Below are 11,928 nucleotides of genomic sequence, written 5' to 3'. Positions count from 1 at the left end.
AGACAAGTTTCCATGCTAGATTGCAACAACATGGGAAACAAAGTAAGAGGAAGCAGACCCAACAGCCTCATTAGTCAGCCCTTCCACACATGCTGTTTCGAGCAGCACACCACAGCTGCTACAACACCAGCTCTAACACACGTTATTGAAAGGCACTTCATCTGCTGTTAGTGGACAACCAAGCCACACATCACCACAGCATCACGCCCCGTCTTTGTCATCTCCAACCTGAGAGGAGGGCAACTCTAAATATGCACACAAGTACAGCAGCGGAGCAAAGGATCACGTCGTGCTGATTCCAGTCCTGCACTGAGGTGTGTGTCAGTTCACTAGAACAACAGATTTGAAAATGAATACAATAATCCCTCGCCACTTCGCGCTTCCAATTTCACGCCTTTGCTCTCACGGTTTTACAAAAATATATTAATGAATAAATCATTGTTGTTTCGTGGTTGAATCCACCCTGTTATTAGTCAAAAATATGCATATTTAAGCAAATTTGACAAATTTTATGCCTAAATTAAGCATTTTCAAGCATAAAAATGAACAAAAATACAAATATAAGGCCTTCAGAAGACGCATTCAATGGAAGTTTTTTCTTGGCTTGCGGCACACTGTAGAAATACAATATAAAGAAAATTAAAAAACAGCAGAAAATGGAAAAATTTAGCAAGAAAATGCTGAAATGTTAAAAGTTAACTAAAAACAACATAAAAGTTGCGCTTTAAATATGTATAACTATATTTTAGCCTTTAAAAAAAAATCCTTGCCATTTCACGCTTTGAATTTCACGGCTTCACTCTGTCCCGGTTATTCAAAAATATATTAATAAATCACCACTGTTTCGTGGTTGAATACAGCCTATAAAATATACTATAACAAAATGTATATTTAAGAAAATCTGATACATTTTATTCCCAAATGAAGCATTTTCAAACATAAAACTGGCTAAACAAAATAATATAAAAATACATGGTATTAAGAAGACGCATTCAAAGACATTGTGATCATATGTGGTATTCTACATTGGTCACTAGGTGTCAGTAATGTTACATTGGTAAAACAATAGCCAGAACAGGAAGTAAAAAAAAAAAAAAAAAGAACAAGGAACTCTCCCAATGCTAATGTGTGAATCTATATTATGTCTTATTCATGTCTAATGTTAGACATAAATGTAATGTACATAATGCACATAACGTAATCTTATTTTCTACTATTTTGGGTAAAATTAATGTAAAGGTGACCATAGGGGTGATATTTCATGTCTAGAAGGCTGTTAAATAATGTTAAAAACTGTGTTTAAAAGGTCGTAAACCGATTCTTTTTTCCCCTGCGCTAGCTACAAATATATTCCATAAATAAGGAATCCTACTTTGTGTAAATTCACTGATCACGGTCTGGTTTTTGTTTTACGACTTTCTGTGTAAATACAAGACTCCCTCGAAGAGTAGTTACAGTGCTTCTTGCAACAGAAGAATACAGTATATGCCTCATCCACAGCTACAGTGAGGAAAGATAACATTGCTTATTTGTTAACTTTTTGCACTTCATTATGTCTCCCATGCATTAAGGCAGGCTCTTCTCGTGGCACTGTGCCAAAGAAAAGGAAAGCCTCACAATGGCAGCAAAAATAAACATCAGAAAAAGCTCACAGAGAGGAGAAATGCCCACCAATATTGGACTCACTTTTGGCCTCAGCCACTCGACTGGTGCCATCATCGTAAAGGATAAAGATGGTATCCTTGAGCATGTTAAGGGATCTGCTCCTATGAAAGCAACAGTGACAACTACACAGTGTAGTGGTCTCAGTATTGAGATGGAAAGGCTGCTCATGCTTTTACCTTGAGGAGTAAACTGGGGGAAGGGAGTGAAAGTGAAGTATTTATGGACAGTAAGACGTGGTTTACGGCTGGTGCTAACCTTATGGCTCAAAGTGGAGCTGCTGGTGGGGATGATAAAGCAGCAACTGAGTTTCCTGTTGCTGAGATAATAAAATGAACCAGCTATTGTTTTTGTGCTACTCTATAAATACTAAATCCTTGTTTTCAAAGTGAGCTGTCTCAGCCTGATGAAACGGTCTAAGCACCCTGTGGTTCGTTTGACTAATGCACGCGCCCCAACCTGGATGTAAGCGGGGTACACTTTGTGTTTTGAGGGGCTGGGTTCAGGCCTGGTGTGACTGCTCCTGTACGAGGATACACACACAAAACAGTCCAACCTGGATGTGTGGTACAATCAATGTAATCGCTCCTCCTGCCAGTTATGAATGATAACTGCCACCTGCATAATAGGAACGTACAGAATGATGCAGCAACGTTGCAGTCATAGATATAACGTAGAATTATGAAATGAAACCACACGCAAATGGTTTCAAGTGCAAGGAGAGTAAGGACAAATGGTGAACAGGAAAAATTCGCTGTGGGCCTAAAACTTTGGAGGCCCCTGTGTTTAGCTAAATATTTTGTTGGCTTACTGCAAACTAAATGTATGAAATCTAAACCCTTTGTCTAGTATCTATGTAGTATATTTATGATTTGATTGATTAATCAGTTGAGGCAGATTATTTGCTCATAGTTTACCAGAACTGGTAGCTTTTAAAATAACACAAAGCCAACTTGCAATCTGCATAACCACAGAAACAGGCAAGCATGCAGAAACATCAAGTGGCAAAACCAACGTCCAACGTAAACCGTGTGCTGGGGTTGGACAGGGCGTGAGATTGGGCAGAGAGGGCAGGGCCAGGGGCTAACCATGGAGGTACTCTACGGGGTCTTGGCCGGAGATAAGCCAGTTTCGGAAGAGGCGGAGGTGGTAGGAGCACTGGTGGAGATGGTGGGTAAGTGCACCGTCCAAAGAAAGGTAGCAGCACAGACTGGGGTCTGTAGAGAAACGACTCAACAACTGGGCCACATGGTACTCCTCCAATGGCTCTGGGGAAGAAGAGGGAGAGCGAGGAAGGACAGAACAGGAAAGGAGGAGGAATGATATAAAAGACATGGAATCATAGCTGGTGAGCCTGAGAGGTGGGGATAGAGAACTGAAGTAGATGAGGAGGGGAAATACTGTATGTGAATTATGTTTGAAGCGCTTGTGCCGATGATGGTAGAGCTGCATCCTGACACTCCGACTTGTAGCAGCAACAGATGACAAAGAACTACCAAGTTATTTTGAGGTCAAGGATCATTTTATATTTCGTGTATGCCTGGGAATATTGTCATTCATTCAGGTCATTGTATTCTCAGGGCACTGATCGATCGCAACTAGAGTGTTCAGGTTGTCTTCAAGGACGTTTCGCCTCACTTCCAAGCAGGCTTCATCAGTACATGCTCAAGGACTAGTCACGACCAGAGCTGTCCCATGTATTCTTTGAGCATGAACTGGTGGATGGATGAAAGGTGAAAAACATCCTCTAAGACAAGGGGGTTCTCACATTTTGATGGTCATTAGGTCACAAGCCACTTTTAGTTAAGCCAAGCAAATTAATTTGTTTTTTTTTAATTGCCAAATGTCATGTTTTGAAACATTAATGCATATTACATGTCCATAGTGCATTTTTGAGACATTTTTATTAACGAAATGAAGAGGAACATAACGCCATGCATATAAATAATGCAGAAGTTCAAATTAAATATCAAAACTGCACTAAATAAAACCAAAAAAAAATCTGATATTTAATTTATAACTGTGCAATGAGTGTACAGTATACTAATGAGGAAGATGACTGAAAATGACTAGTATCCGTTTAATTTGAAAAAAATGTCAGACATTGGTTGTTTATTACATATTTTAATGGAATTTTTGGGATCTAGGACCCGCTTTTGGGTCCCGACCCACCAGCTGAGAATCTCCGTTCTACGACAACCGGAACAGTCCAGTTGCGATTAATCGATTCGATGCTCCGAGAATTACAATTTTGTTTGACTGCAACCGTGACATGATTGCAAATGAGAAGCAAAATGAGATCGAGCAGTACACCCCATAATTACCCATTATGTGGAAAACCAAAACTGCCTTAAGTCATAAAATCTGGCATTCAATTCAAATTTTGAAAGTGAAGTTTGAAAAGCCCCCATGCCAGCGTACCTCACGGGTAATTTGCTCTGCTTTTCCTATGGCTTTTGTAGCGTTTTTGCATCCATTTTAAGTCAACACCTCTGGGACTGACTGACTCACATCGATATAACCAAAACCAGCCATTGCTTGCACATTTATTTGTGACTTTGGCCAGACACATAATCTGAATGGGTAATAAAGGATTTTTGAACATTTTCTTGACATTACTTTCCTGCGCATATTTTTCATTTGATACTTCTGTTTTCATATGACATCTTACACTTATCTAGTAATTGAGACACACATTAAAAATAAGTCTATAAGACTTTAAGTCTATTAGACTATTTTTGCAATAAATTAGCTTCACATTACTGATGCAACTCCAACCGTCTCACTCACGGTGCAACCAAAAATAACAACAAGCAACACATGTGGAACACGTAAATTAGTTGGTATAAAATAATATCGTTGTGCATGTATATTAGTGTGTAAGTGTCTAGTTCCATACTCGCATACTTTGTGTGGTAGTTACATTGTGTGTTCTACATGTGTTTGAACTTCAGTTGCAAGCACCTCCTACAGCAAATCAAAGTGTACCTTTGACTACTTTCTGTACAACCTGATTTACCAGTGTAAGGCAAAGAAGATAGGTTTCCTACCATTAAAGAGTCTAATTATAACGATATAAGCACAAAATGTTAACAAAATGTTTGAATAAAAATGAATGAAACCGATATGCCGGGGTCCACTGCAATGCTTTCCTAACATCATGAGAGTGTGTCACCTTGAGTCTTCTGTGATATGAAAGTATTGAAGTACTGTTCAAGAAAAGGTTAGTCCGGTACATTTAAAACAATCAACAGGTCCTTCTGATTAAGTAGTAGTAGTAATTAGTAGTAGTAGTAGTAATTATGCATATGTATTAATTAGAATTATATAAAGGGAAATAATATACTGCTCAAAAAAATTAGAGGAACACTGCAAAAACACATCAGATCTAAACTGGGGAAAAATGATCTTGAATATCTTTCCTGACAATAATTGGGTGATGTATTAGTAACAAAATGATGCCACATAATTTGATAGAAATGAAAATGATCACCCTATAGAGGGGGGAAATCAAAGACACCCCAAAAATGAAAGTGAAAAAATGATGCAGCAGACTGCTCCATTTGGCTAAAATGTCATTGTAGCAACTCAAAATGATTCTCAGTAGTTTGTGTGGCCCCCACGTGCTTGTACACATGCCTGACAACGTGGGGGCATGCTCCTAATGAGACTACGGATGGTGTCCTGGGGGATCTCCTCCCAGATCTAGACCAGGGCATCAATGAGCTCCTGGACAGTCTGAGGAGCAACCTGGCGGCGCCGGATGGACGTAAACATAATGTCCCAGAGGTGTTCTATTGGGTTTAGGTCAGGTGAACATGGGGGCCAGTCAATGGTATCAATTCCTTCATCCTCCAGGAACTACCTGCATACACTAGCCACATGAGGTCGGGCATTGTGGTGGACCAGGAGGAACCCACGTTTACCTGACCTAAACCCAATAGAACACCTCTGGGACATTATGTTTAGGTCCATCCGGCGCCGCCAGGTTGCTCCTCAGACTGTCCAGGAGCTCATTGATTCCCTGGTCCAGATCTGAGAGGAGATCCCCCAGGACACCATCCGTAGTCTCATTAGGAGCATGCCCCGACGTTGTCAGGCATGCGTACAAGCACGTGGGGGCCACACTAACTACTGAGAATCATTTTGAGTTGCTACAATGACATTTTAGCCAAATGGAGCAGTCTGCTGCATCATTTTTGGGGTGTCTTTGATTTCCCCCCTCTACAGGGTGATCATTTTCATTTCTATCAAATTATGTGGCATCATTTTGTTACTAATACATCACCCAGTTATTGTCAGGAAAGATATTCAAGATCATTTTTCCCCCAGTTTAGATCTGATGTGTTTTTGCAGTGTTCCTCTAATTTTTTTGAGCAGTATATTATTTCCCTTTATATAATTCTAATTAATACATATGCATAATTACTTTAGTATAAATAAAATGATTCTGTTATACTCGTAAGTTCAGCTTCACGTGATTGAGTCATGGGTGCAACCAATCCGTGTCTCAGTGTTGGTCACATGACTCCTGAAAACCAATGAAATAACTAACAGGAAGACGCTGACACTATCACCCGGGAACACATTGGGCAAAGCACTTGCTGCCCAGGCGCCTGACTGCCACTGTGACCAGGAGCACTAGGAGCATTGCATTTGTGTACATATATCGAACAGAACTGGCCAGGGTTTTTCCGTAAAGTTGATGGTGTAAGCAAAGGAGGCATAGAACCCTGGACCGGCTTGGACTCCATACTGAATTGGATCAACTAATCACCTGCTGCCTCAGGGCTGGTAGGAGGTTACTACCCGTCAGCCGACTTGAAATTTCACTGTTCACTTACAACCACCCCTCGCATGGAGGTTAGATCTACTGCTTTGCTGCAACAGACACTCAATGAACTACTGAACTGTGAACCAATATTGTGAATATTACTCGGTTCTGTGTATTTTTGTATATAGCACCTATTGAATGGCCATTCAAGCAATTACACCTTCGAGCACTTAAACTTCAAGCACTGAAATAGTGCACCTTCTGTGATATTTTACATATTTTTGTATTAATTGTGCTTATGAGTTTATGTACAGTATACAGTATATGTAAATATTCAATATATGGCATTAGCAAAATCCAGTCGGTGTATCATGGCTATTTCTCCCCCCTCCCTGAGTCTTACCTAATATCTAGTCCTATATATTCATTGTTACAATACATCAGCTGTGGTATATTATTCATTCCAATTATAACAAACTGGTTACACTGACTTTCACTGAACAGGACGTCACTGTGTGCACATTTTAATGCTGTGTAACTAAATAGTAGTTAGGTTGCTCTTGTCGTTTCAGACCGAGTAATGATAATGATGAAGTTAACAGCTGATGAGTTGATCCACAGACGGGTCATTGACATACATGGGATCGACTTAAACAGATTCTACCGTCCAACAGTCATGCATGTTATTTAGACCTAAGCATACGTCAGAGTTCAGTTCTGCGCACATCAAAAAACCTCAAGGACCAACCTCAAAGTTGAAAACGTGTCCAGTTCGTCTCAGTAATATGTGTAGCCAGCTAAGTAGATCCACAACAGTCCTGATTGGCTAAGGGAGAACCTGCCCATTGTGTTCTGCTTTCTGACTGGCTGTAGACCATTGTCAATCAATTATCTTCAAGCAGGACTGATTGCTTCCTGTTTTATGATCGCTAGCTGCTAGCGATCATACATGCTGAAAGAAGGCAGAAGTGATGCGGCTGCAGGGCGCCTGGAATACTGTAAATTAATCTTCGGTTCATGAAGAACGAGGAGGAGGAGGAATATGTTTTAACAAGGATACAAAATTGCTATAGACTAACTAAATAGTAGTTAGGTTGCTCTTGTCGTTTCACACCGAGTAGTGATAATGATATTCTTTATATTCTAGATATTCTTTACAACCCCCTTATTTCGTTTAGACAATTAGACAGTGTGTGGCAAAAGTGCTCTTATTTTGAAGGCCGCAAATGTGTTGTGATTTTGCCAAGATTGAAGCAAATCCGTATGCAAGCCGATCATCGGCAGGTCTAAAAATGCTATTTTTGCAAAAGGTACAAATTTTACACTTATCTTGAGGAAAGCAGCCACAATTTTATGGCACCCGTTGTTTTCTAGGCTCAAGACATAATTCCTATTCAAGTCCAGTCTTGCAAGCACAGGACAACCACTTCTGTGCACTGAAAAAACCATTACAAAAAAAAAATCGTTTATAAGACACACAAGATTGGATGAGGAAAGGTTTATTTATCCCTTTTGGTTGGATAGTAAGCGCTGAAGCGAGTAAAGGCAGTTGTGTTAAGAGGAATATTGTGACAGGTGCAATTCATGTAGTTACCAAGTGCACACACACATGCACATAAACAATATACAGTGGAACCTTGTTTATTGTCAATTTGTTCCATAACCGAATAAATTTTCCCATAAGAAATCATGTAAATCCAATTAATCTTTTCCACAAAACCAAAAATGTTAACACAAAACACGTTTTTATAGTTTTACAATTATAGTTTCTCATGCAAAAACAATTTGGATGAATGAAAGGTATAAATGAACATTTAAGTTTACTTTTACCTTCACTGAAGATGTTCCCAAAGGCACGATGTGGCAGCGAGACCCCACACGGACACCACCTTACTGTTTTACCGTGAGTTATTTCTTGAATTCAAGTGTTTCTCACCTCACTAATCCAAAATGGAGCCAAAGAAAGTTGCCTGTGAATTCATGAAATAACTCAAAATAGGACGATGGTGTCCGTGCGGTGTCTCGCTGCCACATGGTGTCTTTGGCTACAGTCACGTCTTCAGTGAAGGCAATAGTAACCTTAAATGTTCATTTATGCCTTTCATTCGTCATTTACCTAGATTGTTTTATGCATGTTAAACTATAAAAATGTATTTTGTGTCAACATTTTTGAGTCAACTGCTGATTGCATCAAAGACTGGCAACAACGTAGCTGACTCCAGGCTCAGGTTGCCATTTTGTCAGCAAGCTAAGGATGCTAACAAGGACGTTTGTGATAACTGCATTAAGAACACAGTTGGACTCACACTGTGTATTAATAACACGGCATAATGTATGCAAACCAAGGCAAAATTTTTGATGTTAACCAAAAAACACGCTAACCGGGGCGGACACTAACCAAGGTTTCTCTTTTCATAGAGTAGGAGTATGTGGACAAAATATTACGGTCATGGGAAAAACAACAATCTTGCCATTTTCAAAAACAAAAAAGAGGTACACCCCCCCCCATTTAATCTAGTTACAAGCCATAATTCGTAATACAGGGGAACTTTGGTTAGAGTCCGCCCCGGTTAGTGTGTTTTTGTCTATGATGTCCTTTGTCGTTGACTGTAGTTCTGCCTAAACACAGCTACACACCACAAGTCTATGCTTTTCTTGTTGATAACAGCTACAAAATAACCCACAATGGACCCAAAGAAAGTTGCATGTGCCAGCATTTTGAGGAAGAAAATAACACAAAGGTGGCTTCTGCATTGATCTTGCTGCCTCATAGCGGTTAAAAACAACCAAGTCTTCTATGAAGGTAAAACTAATGTTAAATGTTCATTTATCCCTTTTATTCATCACCTTATTCATGTATATGCATTTCAAATTGTTTTCTGCATGTTAAAACTATAATTGAAAGCTAAAAAAAAAATCTTTTGTGTTAACATTTTTGGGTGTCCAGATTAATTGGATTTGCATTATTTCTTACGGGAAAAATGTATCCGGTTTGAGTTGGACCTTCGAGAACGGTTTAATGACGCTAACCAAGGTTGCACTGTACTTATAAGACCCCCGGTCTTTAGATTTTGTTCAGGAGTATAATAGGGTTCCCACCTATGGCTCAGCGGCAAATGTCATCATGTGTCTCTTGTTGCCACCAAAAGAAAAACAGGATACAAAAAGCAAAGAAAAAAAACAAGTAAGAATTATGTCGTTGTTCAGGTCCCAACAAAACGGCCATGCTAAGCATTCCGCCAGCTTTTCTATCTTCCATTTTTACTTTTACCTTTGGAGTTGGGAAATAATGTGCAGGCCACATTGGAGTTGTGGTTGCTCCCAGAGGGAGCTCCATCATCTCCATCGTGATAAACTCCATCATCTTACTGCATGTGTCTTCCTGTATTTGATTATTAGCAACAAATTGAGGAGAAGTAGTTATAAAATCTAAAGTCAGGGTGTATACAACTGTTTAAAAGGGTTTTACAACACATTAAAATCATTTGTTTGGTGGCTTGGCTAACTACCTTCTGGGGATGTCTCCACACGGGCATCCCAGCATGCCCCACTAAATATAAATCGGGATAAAATAGTACTGTTTTCCATGTATATTAGTGTGTAAACGTCTATTTTGATACCCACTTAGTCAGCGTGGTTACATTGTGTGCTCCACATGTCTTGTTTTTGGTTGCACCGTGGGTGAGGTTGGCGTTTGGGTAGGTAAGGTCTATCTGTGCAACTCACACTTTACCAATGTAGGGTACATGAGATGAGTTTCCAACCAATCAAAGGCCTGGCTACGGAGATTCTAAGCACAAAATGACAGGTTTTCCAACAAATAAAACAAATTATGTCAAAATCCATGAATTAGAGGGGTGGCGAATGCTGAATCAGGAATATGCGGGCATCCACTGTACACTGGAAGGGACGTGAACTGCAACAAACTCACATTCAAAGCAGTAAGTACTGTATGTGCCTCAGTTCTTTTGTCCAGCATGACCATGCGGGCGGTCACTTGTTAAAGTCTCTTAATTTCTTAGTCGTGTGAGACTTAAAATACGTGACATGCACATTATACCACAATGTTCAAATGTTAACTTAAATCCTGGACAATTCCAGTTCTATCATTGTGAAGGCTTGACCCTGGAACAGATCATTTTTTCACCACAGGAAAACCTCGGTTAGCGTGCTTTTTCGTTAAGGTTGAAAATTAGCGCCACAATTTTACCTCTGTTTGTGTACGTTTTCCAGTTCCAGTGTACAATATGGCACGGATCTTGTGTTATTAATAGACTGCGTGAGGCCAGCTGTGTTCATGTATTTTTTTTAACACAAAAAGTCCTTTTCAGCAGCATGCTAATACATGGAAACAGGACGCGGAAGTCAGCGTTGTCACCGCCTATGATGTCATCAGCAGCTGACTGTAGATTTTGGCTAAAAAAAAACAGTTATGCCACAAGTCTCAAAAATGTTAAACACACACGTTAAATCACGCTTTTATAGTTTATACAATTATAGTTTAACGTGCATAAAACAATTCAAAATGCATATAAATGATGAATGAAAGGTTAATTTTACCTTCACTGAAGATGTGAAACAAAGCCGCATGTGGCAGCGAGATCAACACAGACGCCGTCTTTGTGTTTTGCTGAGTTATCTCTTGAATTCAAAATGCTGGCCACCATTTTGGCTTAATTTGCAGCAGTGATCAACAGAAAAGCAGTGGCTCACGGGCTTGAGGTGAGAAAGACTATTGAATTCAAGAAATAACTCATGGCAAAACAGGAAGGTGGTGTGCGTGTTGCTCTTGTTGCCACATTGTGTCTGTGTAAAGAATCACAACTTCAGTGAAGGTAAACATAACCTTAAATGTTCTTATCCCTTTCATTCATTATTCATGTGCATTTCCAGTTTTATGCATGTATAACTATAATTGTAAAACTATAAAAAACATGTTGTGGCACTCGAACGGATTCATTGGATGTACATTATTTCTTATGGGTAAAAATATATTCAGTTAGAGAACGCTTCAGTTAGAGTCGGACCTTCTGGAATGGACTGACGCTAACCAAGTTTCCACTGTATTTGCGATGAGATTTATTTTTTTAAATAAAATACGAAACAAATGAATTATGGTACACCTCAGAGGTTCCACCGTATTCTTTTTCAAGCAATCAATGTCATGAGGACTGAACGCATAGCAAAACACATTCCTGTACTCATGCTTGTCTGAGAGGGAAGGGTGAAATGACAAATCAGCATTTATGGAGGAAGTGGGGACACAACTCATGCTCAACTTGTTCATTAGGATGGACATTCCATCCCGATATTGGTATGGTAATGATGTCTTTCATGTTCTATCAGTACAGGTGGTCCTTGGTTTACGGCGCTCCGTGGTTATGAATGCGCTCCCATTAATTAATTAAACACATAATTTTGGTCTGTAAACACGAGACTTGTTGGAGAACTAGTTACAGCACGCACAGTGTGCTCCTGGTGCTGGGCGGAAG

General features: G+C 39.6%; 1 protein-coding gene across 8 annotated transcripts in view; it reads right to left on the bottom strand.

Moving 5' to 3' along the window:
* Nucleotides 1–11,928, bottom strand: part of ppip5k1a (diphosphoinositol pentakisphosphate kinase 1a) — a 64,328-nt gene that overhangs the window by 5,904 nt on the left and 46,496 nt on the right. Inside the window, exon 28 of one of the 8 annotated variants that reach the window (XM_054771804.1) lies at nt 2,751–3,007. The exons of 6 other annotated variants lie outside the window; for them this stretch is intronic. In XM_054771804.1, coding sequence (XP_054627779.1) covers nt 2,751–3,007 — 257 coding nt within the window. Of the gene's footprint in view, nt 1–2,750; nt 3,008–6,065; nt 7,873–11,928 lie in introns of those variants that run through there. One more of the 8 variants, XM_054771802.1, reaches the window with a different exon arrangement.

Source organism: Dunckerocampus dactyliophorus, chromosome 3, assembly GCF_027744805.1.
Source record: "Dunckerocampus dactyliophorus isolate RoL2022-P2 chromosome 3, RoL_Ddac_1.1, whole genome shotgun sequence".
NCBI lineage: Eukaryota > Metazoa > Chordata > Actinopteri > Syngnathiformes > Syngnathidae > Dunckerocampus > Dunckerocampus dactyliophorus.
Note: the sequence above shows the minus strand (reverse complement) of the source record. Positions and strands in the feature narration are given on the sequence as shown.